This window comes from Bos indicus, chromosome 18 (assembly GCF_029378745.1).
Source record: "Bos indicus isolate NIAB-ARS_2022 breed Sahiwal x Tharparkar chromosome 18, NIAB-ARS_B.indTharparkar_mat_pri_1.0, whole genome shotgun sequence".
Lineage (NCBI taxonomy): Eukaryota > Metazoa > Chordata > Mammalia > Artiodactyla > Bovidae > Bos > Bos indicus.
Window position 1 is genome coordinate 36,120,190 of NC_091777.1, and position 15,862 is coordinate 36,136,051.

At 38.5% G+C, this 15,862-nt stretch overlaps 1 protein-coding gene across 6 annotated transcripts in view; it reads left to right on the forward strand.

Moving 5' to 3' along the window:
• Positions 1–15,862, forward strand: part of NFATC3 (nuclear factor of activated T cells 3) — a 93,968-nt gene that overhangs the window by 37,235 nt on the left and 40,871 nt on the right. For all 6 annotated transcript variants that reach the window (XM_070771939.1, XM_070771941.1, XM_070771940.1 and 3 more), the window contains exon 4: positions 14,176–14,375. In XM_070771939.1, the coding sequence (XP_070628040.1) occupies positions 14,176–14,375 (200 nt within the window). The remainder of the gene's footprint in view (positions 1–14,175; positions 14,376–15,862) is intronic.

Sequence of the window (15,862 nt, forward strand, 5' to 3'; positions counted from 1 at the left end):
TCAGGTGGCAGGTAAGGTGGTCTGGTATTCCCATCTCTCGAAGAATTTTTCACAGTTTGTTGTGATCCACACAGTCAAAGGCTTTGGCATGGTCAATAAAGCAGAAGTAGATGTTTTTCTGGAACTCTCTTGCTTTTTCTATGATCCAGCAGATGTTGGCAGTTTGATCTCTGGTTCCTCTGCCTTTTTTAAATCTAGCTTGAACATCTGGAAGTTCTCGGTTCACATACTGTTGAAGTCTGGCTTGGAGAATTTTGAGCATTACTTTGCTAGCGTGTGAGATGAGTGCAATTGTGCAGTAGCTTGAACATTCTTTGGCATTGTCTGTCTTTGGGATTGGAATGAAAACAGCTTTTCCAGTCCTGTGGCCACTGCTGCGTTTTCCATATTTGCTGGCATTCTGAATGCATCATTAACAGCATCGTCTATTAGGATTTGAAATAGCTCAACTGGAATTTCATCACCTCCACTAGCTTTGTTCGTAGTGATGCTTCCTAAGGCCCACTTCACTTTGCATTCCAGGATGTCTGGCTCTAGGTGAATGATCACATCATGGTTATCTAGATCATTAAGATCTTTTTTGCATAGTTCTTATGTGTATTCTTACCACCTCTTCTTAATATCTTCTGCTTCTTTTAGGTCCATCACATTTCTGTCTTTTATTGTGCCCATCTTTGCATGAAATATTCCCTTAGTATCTCTAATTTTCTCGAAGAGATCTCTAGTCTTGCCCATTCTATTGTTTTCCTCTCTTTTTTTTGCATTGTTCACTTAGGAAGGCTTTCTTATTTCTTCTTGCTCTTCTTTAGAACTCTGCATTCAGATGGGTATATCTTTCCTTTTCGCCTTTGCCTTTCACTTCTCAACTATTTGAAAGTTCTCAGACAGCCATTTTGCCTTTTTGCATTTCTTTTTCTTGGGGATGGTTTTGATCACCGCCTCCTATACAGTGTCATGAACCTCCATCCATAGTTCTTCAAGCACTCTGTCTATCAGATCTAATCCCTTGAGTCTATTTGTCACTTCCACTGTATAATCATAAGGGATTTGATTTAGGTCATACCTGAATGGTCTGATGGTTTTCCCTACTTTCTTCAGTTTAAGTCTGAATTTTACAATAAGGAGTTCATGTTGCGAGCCACCATCAGCTCCTGGTCTTGTATTTGATGTCTGTATAGAGCTTCTCCATCTTCTGCTACAAAGAATATAATCACTCTGATTTCGGTATTGACTACCTGGTGATGTCCATGTGTAGAGTCGTCTCTTGTGTTGTTGCAAGAGGATGTTTGCTATGACTAGTGCGTTCTCTTGGCAAAACTCTGTTAGCGTTTGCCCTGCTTCATTTTGTACTCCAAGGCCAAACTTGCCTGTTACTCCAGGTATCTCTTGACTTCCTACTTTTGCCACCCGGTCCCTTATGATGAAAATGACATCTTTTTATGGTGTTAGTTCTAGAAGGTCTTATAGGTCATCATAGAACTTATTAGGTCATCATAGAAAGTCAAGAAATTGACTTCTCTTACCAGGAGAAAAATTATTTACACTTGCTTAAATGAATTTCCTACCCCCAAATAAGGGAAGGGGCAATTCCCTGGCAGTCCATTGGCTAGGACTTAGTATTTCCATTGCCAGGGCCCCGGGTTCCATCCCTGGCCAGGGAGCTAAGATCCCAGATCCATGTGACAGCAGCCAAGAAAAAAAAAAAGATTCCCTAAGAATTTTATAGTTTAAATCATACAATATTTAGGTCTTTTCTCAATTTGAGGTAATTTTTGTATATGGTGTTAGGTATGGATCCATCTATATTCTTTTGCATGTAGGTACCTAGTTTTCTCAGCATTATTTGTTGAAAAGAGTTCTTTCCTCATTGAATGTTAAAAATCATTCCTAGTGATCCAGTGGTTAGGGCTCAGCTCTTTCACTGCTGGGGCCCAGGTTCAGTCCTTGTTTGGAGAAATAAGATTCTGCAAGCTGTGTGGCATGGCCAAAAACAAAACTGAAAAAAAATCATTTGACCATATGTCTAAGAGTTCTATTTCTAGGCTCTGTATTCTACCCCATTGGTCTTGATGTCTGCCTTTATGCTAGTCCCACAGTGTTTTGATTACAGTAGCTTTTTAGTAAATTTTGAAATCTAAGAGTGGGTGTGTTCACCTTTGTTCTTTGTTTTTGAAAATTGTTTTGGCTATTCAGAGTCCCTTGAAATTCCATATAACTTCTGGGATGGATTTTTCTATTTCTGTAAAAATAACTTGGGATTTTTATGCAGATTGCATTGAATCTGTCGATTGTTTTAGGTAGTATTGTTCCAGTTCTTGAGCATAGGATTTTTTCTATTTATTCATGTCTTTAATTTTTTTCAGCAATGTTTTATAGTTTTCATTGTGTTAATTCCTGGGTATTTTATTCTTTTTGGTGCTATTGTAAGTGGAATTGTTTTTGTAATTTCCTTTTCAGGTTGTTGATTGTGTATAGAAATGCAGCTGATTTTCATGTGTTGACTTTATGTGCTGCTGCTTTGTTGAATTCATTTATTATCTCCAGCAGTTTTTGTTTTCTTGGTAAAATTGTTAGTTTTCTGTAGAGAAGGGGCTTCCCTAGTGGCTCAGATGGTAAAGAATTCGCCTGCAGTGTGGGAGACCTGGGTTCAATCTCTGGGTCAGGAAGATCCCCTGGATAAAGGAATGGCTTTCCACTCTAGTATTCTTGCCTGGGGAATCCCATGGACAGAGAAGCCTGGGAGGCTACAGTCTGTGGGGTTGCAAAAAATCGGACATGACTAAGTGACTAACACTTTCTGTAGATAAGATTAATCTGTGATGTGATAGAGGTTAATTATGGATGGAACCTTACCTCCTGTTCCTTTTTCTTAAAATGAGGATAATAATACACCTAGTTAAGAGTTAGGGGGATCAAAGGAAATGTTGCATGTAAAGAACATAATAAATGCTCAGTTAAGTATTTGTTGTTGTTTAGTCACTTATTTGTGTCTGATTTCTCCAACCCCATGGACTGCAGCAAGCCAGGCTGCAGTCTCAAATGGTTACATTATTGTGATTCCATTTGTATATGTGACACTGTTAGTAGAGATGGAGACTAGATTAGTGGTTGCCAGGGAACAGGAACTGGTTGAAGATTGTGAATGTAAAGGGGTAGCACAAGAGCATTCCTTTGTAGTAATGAGGCGTTCTAGATCCTGACTGTTACAGTGGTTACTTGAATCTACATATGGGATAAAATTGCATAAAACTACACACATACTTTGTTATACAGTGATAAGTTTTATAAAGGAATAAATATTTTTGAGTCTTATCCTAAATGTTACTGAAATTTAAGATGGCGATTATAGTATTTTTTTCCATAACTAGACTTTGTATTCATCATATACTAAGATTCGTTTCCAGGTAATGACTTTTTATATGATATTGTTACATGCACATTTACAGTTTGAAGCAATTGATATTTTGGAAGTTTTGAACTTTTAGTATCTCTACATTGTATATCATGTTTCTAATATTAATATATTCAGATCCCCTCCCTCCAAGTAAGGTAGCAGAACTGATAACAGAACTCCCCTTTTTGAAGCTGCTCTAGTCTGTCCTGTAGTGACCTTCGGGCTGTAACCCTCCAGCTTTAGTTAAATTAAGCACACACAGACCTTTGCTATGGAAACATACAGAATCATAACAAACAGCTTACTTTCTTCTGCAGCCCAGAAGGTGATCTGAAGAGAAGTGTCCTGATACCAAAAGAAAGATTTTAGAGTAGTGTTAACAGTAACAATAATTTGTTTCCTATAACATATGGGTAACAAATGAGATGGGATGGGATAATAGTCTAATTAATTTGATCTTCTTTTAAAATCCTTGAAATGCAAAGGAGAAGCCCTGTTTTTCCTATGCTGTAGTATATATGATTGGAGCAGATGTTGGCTGAACTATGTATTATGAAATATGTTCCCTTTGAAATTTTATATGCCTGATTACCTTCCTCCATCACTGGCTCATTTTACTATCAAATATAAAGGACAGGTGGCTTATGTCTTTGCCAAACTGGTATTAATATGAGTCATCTAATACAACTGGCATACTTTGAAATGTATTGAATAGTACTTACTGGTATGTTATGTGATATTTGGGTAACTTTATAGATAGTAATAAAGTTTTTAATTTATATTTTCTATTTTAGATTTTACTACTTCATTTAAAGTAATCACTTTAGTGGCTGTAATTCTTATTTAAATAATTCTGTTGACTAACCTGGTGTCATTTTGTTCCACAAATTGTACTCTCTCATTCCAAAATTCATTCATTCACCAATGATTAGATGCCTGTAACATGCTAGGTGCTATACTAGGCTCTGGAGATGACAAAATGGACGCTGTCCTCTTCACAGTACTGTGGGGCAAGTGGTAAAGTTGTTGGTACTTTTTCTTCCACTATGTGAACACTTGGTTCCATAGAGTAATTTGTTCAATGTAGGATTAAACATGAAAAAGCAGTAAGTATAGCAGAAAGGATGGTTAACCATGAATTTGGGGGTAGTTCCTTAACCTTTCTTAGCTTCAGATTCTTCATCTATAAAGAAAATGGCATAAATTCCATGGGAGTTTTAGAATTAAATGAGCTAATTTAGTTAAAGTGTATCTCCACTCTCTATCTTTATTTTTTCACCTCTGGGTCAAAATGTGGAGGAATCTGTTTCTGCATTGTCACTTACCCCATCTGCCTCCATACAAACCAAAAGGGAAAAATGACTGAACTTTATTTGGGTGCATATGTACATCTACACCCTCATTTTTACTATTTCTTCTTTAGTTAGTGATTTATTTAGGCTTTTTTTTTTCCTACTGTAATCATACTGACATTTTATCATTTTATGGAATATTTTCCATTCATTTAAAGCTTTAAAATTTATTAACTTATTTATACCAAGATGTAAAAAGATATCACAACTAATATTAATAGATTTCTTAAATACACAATATTTAAGTATTTACAGGAAACTGCAATTTCCACTTCAATATACTGGATTAAACACGTGTTTACCTTCATTAGACATTAAGCAGTTAAAGCTTAAGCTTGTTGGTTGGAGAAATCATTTTACATAAGAACCAGAAATCATTTTACACTAAAGAACCTTGGGAAGGCTCAAAGGGTTGAAGCACTGATATCTCTGAAAGTGGGGTGTGAGGTGAGGCTGAAAACAGAAGAATTGGTTGAAGATCTACAAAACAAGCAAACGTCACAGTTTTTCCTTTCTTATGTGGTATAACCAAGCGATAACCACTGGCTTACCTTGGGAGAATTTTGGAAATTTATTGTTTAGAGAGTGTGAAATAGAAGTTCTAGGTTCTAGAATAATTGAAGCAGGGTTTGGGGCTTTATACAGAAAATGGTATGGGGCTGAAAGAGGAGGCATAATAAAAGTCTGTGTCCTGAATAGAGAGACTTCTAACTCCTCTTGACGCCTAAAGGTTTATGTTCCCTAGACAGGAGACTGGAGGATTTGCTTTTAGGCAAACTGGTCAAGATAAAATACCTTTGTGCCTCTTGACTTGCAAATATTCTAGACCAGTGGTTCTCAACCCTATCAGACCCAACCCCACTCTCAAAATTTTAAACAAATATTTTATAATACTACTTTATTTACCTGGAATGGAAATGCAAAGATAATATAATCAGCCTACATAATATAATTTTAGAAATATCAATATAATGCTTTAATATTGAGGGAATAAATTTAGAAAACTAAATTATAGCAAAAAGTTATGTTTCAAAATGAAAAGACTTGGTAACAACTGTTCAGTCTCTGAGTTGTGTCCGACTCTGCAACCCCATGGACTGCAGCACGCCAGGCCTCCCTGTCCATCACCAGCTCCTGGAGTCTACTCAGACTCATGTACCTTGAGTTGGTGATGCCATCCAACCATCTCATCCTCTGTCGTTCCCTTTTCCTCCCACCTTCAATCTTTCCCAGCATCAGGGTCTTTTCCATGAGTCATTTCTTCGCATCAGGTGGCCTAAGTATTGAAGCTTCAGCATCAGTCCTTCCAGTGAATATTCAGGACTGATTTCCTTTAGGATTGACTGGTTTGATCTCCTTGCAGTCCAAGGGAATCTCAAGAGTCTTCTCCAACACCGTAGTTCAAAGGCATCAATTCTTCAGTGCTCAGCTTGCATCCCTGTGGACTATACAGTCCATGGACTTCTCCATGCTAGAATGCTGGAGTGGGTAGCTTTTCCCTTCTCCTCTTCCCAAACCAGGACTCAAACCCTGGATTGCCACACTGCAGGCAGATTCTTTGCCAGCTGAGCCATAAGGGAAGCGGTAACAGCTGTACAAAACACAATAAAGTAGCCTGATATTTGTACCTACAGCATCACTACAGTGTCGCAGGCACAAAGGCAGATGTGTTGATCAGCAGCCTGAATGCCACAAGTGAGTGGCATTACTGACAATGACATGATTTTCTGAAATGATCAACTCTTGCTTAAGTTTTCTTCAATTTACATGGCAGTTATATTCATGATAAATTCTTATGTGTTAAAACTGTGATTTGGGTGATATTTATATATTCTAAGGAGTTGAGTTCCAAGTTCACAAACTTTTCTGTATAAATATATATACATGATGGGACATTCTGAAGTTCTGGGCAACACAGGCTAGTTCTGCTCTTTGAAGAACAATGATTATCTCATGCATTGATAGGTATTTGAAGAACAGTGAGTATCTCATGAAGTGATAGGAATTTGGATTTCTGGCCCCTTTGCATTAAATACCATTAGTGCACGTCAGTCATCATGTTGCCATACTCATTCATTTATGTATTAACTGTGGCTATTTTTTGTGCAATAGTGGCAGAGTAGTTAAGATAGAGAGTATACTGGCACTCTCATCATTTCACAGTGCTGCTCAGGGAGCTACAAATCAGTGATACAGTTAAAACTTGGTAGTGTTTCAGGAGCTGTAAGTACTGAAACTTTCACAGTGTATACTCATGTTGTCATGATGTCATCGTTCTCATCATGTCAAAATAAGAAACAGAAAGCATTTCAGTCATCCTTTTAAAGCACAGTAGAGTATATAATTTTGTTATTGCGCAATAGTGCTATGGCTAGGCTAAAAGAATGTTTGTCTTACATAGCCTCACATTTCCATCTAGATATCTCAGCATTACCTTGAATATAACATGACTAACATTGAAGACATGACCTTATCTTTCTCCAAATGTATTCTAAATAAGTGACTTCTTTATTTGCTAGGGATACCGTCATTCTCCTGCGTATTGAAGCTCAGAACTTCTAATTTCTTTGTTCCCTTCTCTTTATTGTTCTATATGTAGTCAGTTATAAAAATCCCTTCAGGGACTCATAAGAAAGATTTATTGCATTAATCCATCTTCATTCCTATTTTCTATTCATGTTCTTACTTCTACCCTTGTTTAAATTTTGAGTACACATGATTTTAATGCTTTAGCCTCTTAACTGATTTCCATGATTTTGTCTTTTCTTTCCTAAACAGAGCCTTAATTGCTTTTTATCATGTACTTCCCTATTTCCTATATTATTATGATTAATAGATTTCTACCTTTAAAGGTCTTCACTCTTTCATTAAAATTTAATACATACCACTTTGTTCTTTATTTTAGTGTCACCTATATAATACTGGCTGAAGCAGTGACATTTGATAGAGATATTTTCATAACACATCCTCAATAAAAAGAGGAAAAGGTAGAGTGGTAAACAAGACAGAGTTTTTACCTTTTTGAAACTTATGTGGTACTGAGGCAAACAGATATGAACAAATATATAAAATACTTTTAATAGTAATAAATACTATGAAAAATGATAAAACAGGATAAAGGGGTGAAATACAATGTTTCAGATAGGGTGGTTTTCTCTGAGGAGCTGACCTTTGAGTGCAGGCTGAAGCAATGAGGTAATGTGACGATCAGAGGGAAGAATATTCCAAAGGGATAAAATATTACGTGTGAAACTCCTGAGGGTCCGAATGAGCTTAAGTGGTCCATGCAATAAGGCCAGGATGATCAGAACAGACTGTGGAAGGGAGAGAGTAGGAGAAGGTAAGGCAGCAGATTATCTAGGGCCCAGATCACATAGGACTTGTAAATATTTGTAGGGCATTTGAATTTAGTTCTCAGTGTGGAAGGAAGCCACTAGAGAGTTCTGAGCAGGGAGGTAAAGTTATCCGGTTAATGTTACAAGTTTGTTCTGGCTCCTCGACAGAAAACAGGCTATCAAGGAGCAAGAGTAAGAACAGGGAGAGCAGTTATAAGGCTGTTGCAATGGTTCAGGCTTTATTTGCTTCTCTAAATGTTACAGGACTGAAAAGCATCCTGAGTAAATCCTTTTTTTCTGATAATAGGCAAAAAATTTCATGTCCTTTCCTGGGTAGAGGAGGATAATCAATAAATTATGATGTTGCTTGGTTACAGACTCCAGTGTAAAGCCAGGCATGGGCAAGCCTGAGGGAGTAAAACACTCACCTGAAGGACAACATAATCAAATAAATTTGAAACTCTGATTAGATTCCATACTTAGACTCCGGATGCACACTAATAGCTAACATTTGTTGGCTACGTGCCAAGCACTATACTAGGCACTCTGTTGATATCATATGTCAGGATACTTTACAAAACCATAATATACAAATAGAAGAGAATTTCTTTTAAGGTTATTGAATAGCTCATAAAATCTCAGGTTTGAAAGCTATGTGGCCTGGAACAGTGTCCAGCCACCCTGCTCAGTTTTGCTCTACTGAAAACATCACTGACTCTGACTCAGCATCCACAGCTTGTAGAGACAGTGCTTGGGTCTGGGCCCTAGAAACTCCACTGCCTTGAAGAGCTCCTCCACTGTGCTTACTGAAAAATAAACTTTATGCAGTCTATATTATCATACTGTGCCCTTGGCAAATTTTCTTCCCAGGGGCACTTAGGTCCAAAAGTAGGAGTGAGGATTGCTGAGAGTATCTCTCTGAAGCTTATAAGACCTCCCCACCAGGTGCCATGTAAACCACCATCCCAAAGCAGAGGAGTCTGAATAAAGCTGCAGTAGTAGAGCTGAGACAGCTTAAGAACTGTGACCTGACCAAATAAAAAAAAATTTAAAAATAGCATGCCTCTTTCTGGAAATAAATATTTTCTACTTCAATTCCTAGAGTTCTTTTATACAAAATGTCTAGTATATGTTAAACAATGCATACACACACAAGGAAGTGTGAACCAGGGCTTCCCTGGTAGTATAGTGGTAAAGAATCTGCCTGCCAATGCAGGAGACACGGGTTCAGCACCTGATCCGGGAAGATCCCACGTGCTGCAGAGCAACTAAGCCTATGTGCCGCAGCTATTGAGCCTGTGCTCTAGAGCCTGGGAGCCGCAACTACTGAGCCATGTGCCACAATTACTGAAGCCTGCACTCCCTAGAGCCTGTGCTCTGCAACAAGAAGCCACTGTAGTAAGAAGCCTGCGCACTGCATCTAGAGAAAAGCCAGTGTAGCAACAGAGACCCAGCAAAGCCAAAACTAAATAAATACATAATTATATAAAATTAAAAAAAAAAAACTGTGAACCACAGTGAAGAGAAAACAGTCAATAGAAACAGACCCAGAGGTGGCTCAAATCTGGCCCTACATCTGGGTTGGACTTATCAGAAAGAGACTTTGACATAACAGTGATAAAAATGCTAAATTAGCTAGTAGAAAAGGTGGGCTAAATATGTGAAGGGATGAAGGAATTCCAGTAGAGATGTGGAAAAAAAATTTTTAATTGAAAGGATAATAAGGACAAAGATACAAGAAAACTACAAGAACAATATCCCTAAAATATATAAGACAAAAATCCTCAACAAAAAAACTAGCAAACCGAATCCAACAACACATTAAAAGGATTATACAGGGACTTCCTGGTGGTGCAGTGGTTAAGAATCCTTGTAATGTAGGGGAGTGTGTTCAATCCCTGGCCAGAGAACAGAGATCTCACATACTACAGAGCAAGTACACCTGCAAGCCACCACTAAGACCCAATGCAGCCAAATAAATAATTTTTTAAAAAGGATTATACAGCATGACCAAATGGAATTTACCTCAAGAATGCAGAAGGTGATTCAACAAATGAAAATCAGTTGTTATAATCATATTAATAGAAAGAAGGCATAAAAACCACATGATCATCTCAATTGACACAGAAAAGGCATTTGATAAAATTTAACAGCTTTCATTAAAAAAACAAAAACACCCAAGCAAACTAGGAAAAGTGGGGAAGTCCTTAACATGATCAGGGTCATTTATGAAAAGCCCACAGCTGACATCATCCTGGTAAAAGACTGCCAGCTTTTCCCCTAAGATCAGAAACAAGACAAGGTTGCTTGCTTTTGTCACTGCTATTCAGCATTTGTGCCGAAAGTTCTAGCCAGAGCTATTAGGCAAGAAAAAGAAATAAAAGACATCAAAATTGGAGAGGAAGAGGTAAAATTATCTCTATTAACAGATGACATGCTCATCTACTTTAAAAATCCCGAATAATCCCCAAGAAAGCTGCTAGAGCTAATAAATTAGTTCAGGGAAGTTTCTGGGCAGGAGATCAACTCATACTTAAGCAGCTGTGTTTCTGTGTATTTCTATGTGAAAGTTGCTCAGTTGTATCTGACTCTTTGCGACCCCATGGACTATTTTTAGTCCATGGAATTATTCAGACCAGAATACCGGGGTGGGTAGCTAGTTCCCTTCTCCAGGGGATCTTCCCAACTCAGGGATCGAACCCAGGTCCCCACATTGCAAGCAGATTCTTTACTATCTAAGCCACCAGGGAAGCACGTACAGGTGATAAACAACCCAAAGAGGACATTAAGAAAGCAGTTTCACTTACAATAGCATCTAAAAGAAGTAGTTATGAATTAATTTAACCAAGGAGATATAAGACTTGTATGCTGAAAATTATAAAATGTTTCTGAAAGAAAACTAAATGGAAATATATAAAGTAATTTAAAAATAATATAAAGTAAAAATAGGAACTTCCCTGGCAATCGAGTGGTTAAGACTTTGTTTTCCAGTGCAGAGGGTGCAAGTTTAGTCCCTGGTTGAGGAGCTAAGACCCCATGTGTCTCCAGGCCAAAAAAACCAAAACATAAGATAGAAAGCAGTATACAACAAATTCAAAAATAACTTAAAAATGGTCTACTTAAACAATATTGTTTAAAAAAATATAAAGTAAAAATAAAATCTAAGTATACTTGGAACAAAAATAGACATCCCATTTTCATGGGAAGGAGACTTAATTAAGATATCAGTGCTCCCCAAAGAAATCTACAGATTTAATGCAGTATTTAGCCAGATTCCAACAGTCCTTTTTGCAAAATGAAAAATCGTAGTCTCAAATTCATATGGAATTGCAAGGGGCCTCAAGTAGCTGAAACAATCCTGAAAAGGAAGAATAAAGTTGGAGGATTTCCTCTCCCTGACTTGTAACATACTACAAAACTACAGTATTTTAAGCAGTATGGTGCTGGCATAAAGACCAATGAAGTAGAATAGAAAGCCCAGAAATAAGTTCTAACATATATGATGAATTAATTTTTGATGGGGTTCCAAGACCTTTCAGTGGGAGAAATGAGTCTTTTCAACAGATGGTGCTGGGAAAATTAGATATCCACAAGCAAGACAATGTAGTTGAATCCTTGCCTTATATGATATACAAAAATTAACTCAAAGTGGATCAGAGACCTAATGTAAGACCTAAAACTATAAAATCTTTGAAGAAAACTTGAGGAAAATCTTCTCAACATTGGACTTGGTAGTGGTTTCTTAAGTATGTTAGCTAAAGCACAAGCAACAAAAGAAACAAATCAGACTCCATCAAAATTAAAAAGGGTCTTTCCAGGTGGTGCAGTTGGTTAAAAATCCACCTGCCAATGTAGGAGACACAAGAGACATGGGTTCAATCCCTGGATCGGGAAGATCCCCTGGAGTAGGAAATGGTAACCCTCTCTAGTAATTCTTGCCTGGGAAAATCAAGGACAGAGGAGCCTGGTGGGCTACAGTCCAGGTTTGCAGAGTTGGACATGACTGAGCATGCACAAAGGCAAAAGGCAAAATTTTAAAAACTTGTGTGTGTCAAAGGACACAACCAAGAAAGTAAAAAAAACAACCTGCAGAATGGGAGATAGTATTTGTAGATCACATATCTGCAAGGGATTAATATTCAGATTATGTGAAGAACTCATACACCTTTGATGAACAACATCAAAACAAATATAAATGCACACCCATATGTACTGCCAAAGAATGTTGAACTTTTTTGTTTAAGCAGGCACTTAACTTGGTTGGAGTCAACCTGTAAAACCTGTCTCCCTGTGCTTGGTGGTACCTCATTATCTCATTTCAGTTATTTTAGCCTTAGGCTGCTTGAGTCTGTCCTGTTATGGATGGTTTACAGGTCAGACAAAGAACTGGGTGGAGTGTGTGTGTGTGTGTGTGTGTGTGTGTGTGTGTGTGTGCTGCTGCTGCTGCTGCTAGGTCGCTTCAGTCGTGTCCGACTCTGTGCGACCCCGTAGACGGCAGCCCACCAGGCTCCCCCGTCCCTGGGATTCTCCAGGCAAGAATACTGGACTGGGTTGCCATTTCCTTCTCCAATGCGTGAAAGTGAAAAGTCAAAGTGAAGTCGCTCAGTAGTGTCCGACTCTTAGCGACCCCATGGACTGCAGCCTACCAGGCTCCTCCGTCCATGGGATTCTCCAGGCAAGAGTACTGGAGTGGGGTGCCATTGCCTTCTCCAGTGTGTGTGTGTGTGTGTATATGTATATATATATATATAAAACTTGGAGCACCCCTTCTCTGGCTCTCTTTTCTGGGATTTGCCTCTACTTTCCAGAGGTTATGACAGGCTCTGTCCTTGTTTCTTCAAGCCCTTCAGACTGTAGATTTCTTTGGTAGTTTCAGCCACACTGTTAAAAGCATGGACTGTGGCTTTCCCTCAGATTAAAGCCTTAAAAACAGGAAACACACCTTCCCTTATTTTCTTCTTACATGTGTCAGTTTCTAGTATCTCTTTACTTTGATACTTTCCTTCCTTTCAAAGTCATTCTTTATATTTGTTCCAGTGTATAGTTGCTGTTGGACTTCCCTGGTGACTCAGAAGGTAAAGAATCTGCCTGCAATGTGGGAGACCTGGGTTTGATCCCTGGGTTGGGAAGATCCCCTGGAGGAGGGCATGGCAATCCTCTCCAGTATTCTTGCCTGGAGAATCCCATGGACAGAGGAGTTGACAGGAAACAGTCCGTGGGGTCGCAAAGAGTCAGACACGACTGAGCTTCTAAGTACAGCACAGTACACATAGTTGCTGTCTGCATGATGGCAGGTCCAGTGGGTGCTACTCAGCCATCAGACTGAACACAGGAGTCTCCCTAAATGCTTTAGGCTCTGTTTCTTTTAACTGCCTCTTTTTTGTGATCACCATTTTTACCTCCAGTACCTCCTAGCCATCACCCTTCTTCATCCTGTGTTGCTGTTTTAACCCAGGCAATAGCTGAAGAGTACCAAAGAAAGTCAAGTAGCCTAGCTTTTTAAGTCAGTTGAAATTCTCAGTTGGAAACATGGAAAAGGACTTTTCAGGTCATTTCTACTAAAAGTATCTCTGATTTTAATAGCCTGATTGGGGACCTTCCCACATACGCTGATCTGTAAGTCCGAGCTGGATGGTTAATGTTGCCTAGAGCACAGAATCAACATTTCTTTTATATTCTACATAGCACCTTATCAAGGCTTTTCAGAGTTTAGGTTGATCTAGCTTTTAATCTGGAGAAGGCAATGGCACCCCACTCCAGTGTTCTTGCCTGGAAAATCCCATGGTCGGAGGAGCCTGGTAGGCTGCAGTCCATGGGGTCGCACAGAGTCGGACACAACTGAGCGACTTAGCAGCAGCAGCTTTTAATTCCCCAAAACCCGCTCATCCCTTTGTAATATATTCCAGCATTTTATAACTCTTAAGATATTTCTGTAGTTTAGAGGGTTGTTCACCTATTACTTGTTTTGACTGTTGAGATAACATTTTATGTATCAATAGTATATGATACAAATACAAGACTTACTGTTGTAAACTTACTGTAAAATGCATGGATAATGAGTTGTTATTTTTCTGTGTTTGCTCTTCCAAATTAGCTCCTGGGCTACAGTGAAAAGCCAATAAATCTACAGATGTTTATTGGAACAGCAGATGACCGATATTTACGGCCTCATGCATTTTACCAGGTGCATCGAATCACTGGGAAGACAGTTGCTACTGCAAGCCAAGAGATAATAATTGCCAGCACAAAGGTTCTGGAAATTCCACTTCTTCCTGAAAATAATATGTCAGCCAGGTATCTTGAAACATCCTGAAATGGACTGTTTTTTCTTTTCCTGAAATAATTTTCAGAAGAAAATATATTTATTTTTATATTAATAGCACAAAAATAAAATAGTATTCTGAATTAACTGAATAACATTTTATAAACAATTAGAGTATATTTGCTAAGGTTGGTATCATATTTCCATAAAGAAAATTCAATTCAGCAAAAGTTTATGACCATGTATTTACCAGGCAAGCATCATGCTAGTTGATAGAGACACAAATAGTGAACTTTTGTCAAGTAGCCCACAGTCTAATCAGTTCAGTCGCTCAGTCATGTCCCACTCTTTGTGACCCCATGAACCACAGCACGCCAGGCCTCCCTGTCCATCACCAACTGCTGGAGTCTACCCAAACCCATGTCCATTGAGTCGGTAATGCCATCCAACCATCTCATCCTCTTTCGTCCCCCTCTCCTCCTGCCCTCAATCTTTCCCAGCATCAGGGAAAAGAGTCAAATGAGTCAGCTCTTCACATCAGGTGGCCAAAGTATTGGAGTTTCAGCTTCAACATCAGTCCTTCCAATGAACATCCAGAACTGATCTCCTTAAGGATGGACGGGTTGGATCTCCTTGCAGTCCAAGGGACTTTCAAGAGTCTTCTCCAACACCACACTTCAAAAGCATCAATTCTTCTGCGATCAGCTTTCTTTATAGTTCAACTCTCACATCCATACCTGACTAACGGAAAACCCATAGCCTTGACTAGATGGACCTTTGTTGGCAAAGTAATGTCTCTGCTTTTTAATATGCGGTCTAGGTTGGTCATAACATTCCTTCCAAGGAGTAAATGTCTTTTAATTTCATAGGATTGACAATAAATAATTGCAGAACAATTGTGATTGATAAGTTTCCTTAAAGAAAACTTTTGACTGCTTTCAGATGTCCCATTTTATCCATATCCAAATAAAATGAGATTTTGCCGAATTCTGAATGAGAATGCAGTAGAGTTTTGTTCAAGTGGATTAGTTAGGAATGTATAGTACCTGTAATAGAAACCTGAAGTGCAGTGGCTTAAACAGCGAGAGGTTTAATTTTTCTTTCTGCAAAAGAAATATACAGATAGGCATTTTAGGGCTGGCATAGTGGCTCCATAAGTCATTGGGGCCCCAAGCTCCTTCTGTTTTTTCTTTGCTATTTTTAGGTTGTAGTTTTCATCCTCAAGATTACCTCATGATCCACAGTGGCAGCTAGAGCTTTTGCCATCATAACTGTAATCCTAGAAGGAATAGGAAGAAGGGGTAGGAGGAAGGGTGGGAGAGAATTTTCATCTGAGTCAGGCCTCTTTAAACAGCTTTTCCCAGAAACTTACCCAACACTTTTATTGCATCTCATTGATCATCCTTGTATATAGGGAAGACCTGGATATGTTTTGTTTTGTTTTTTAACCTGAGTACATTGCCACCCCTAACAAGATAGGGGTCTGTTACTGAGAAAAACAGAAAAAGGATATTTAGTA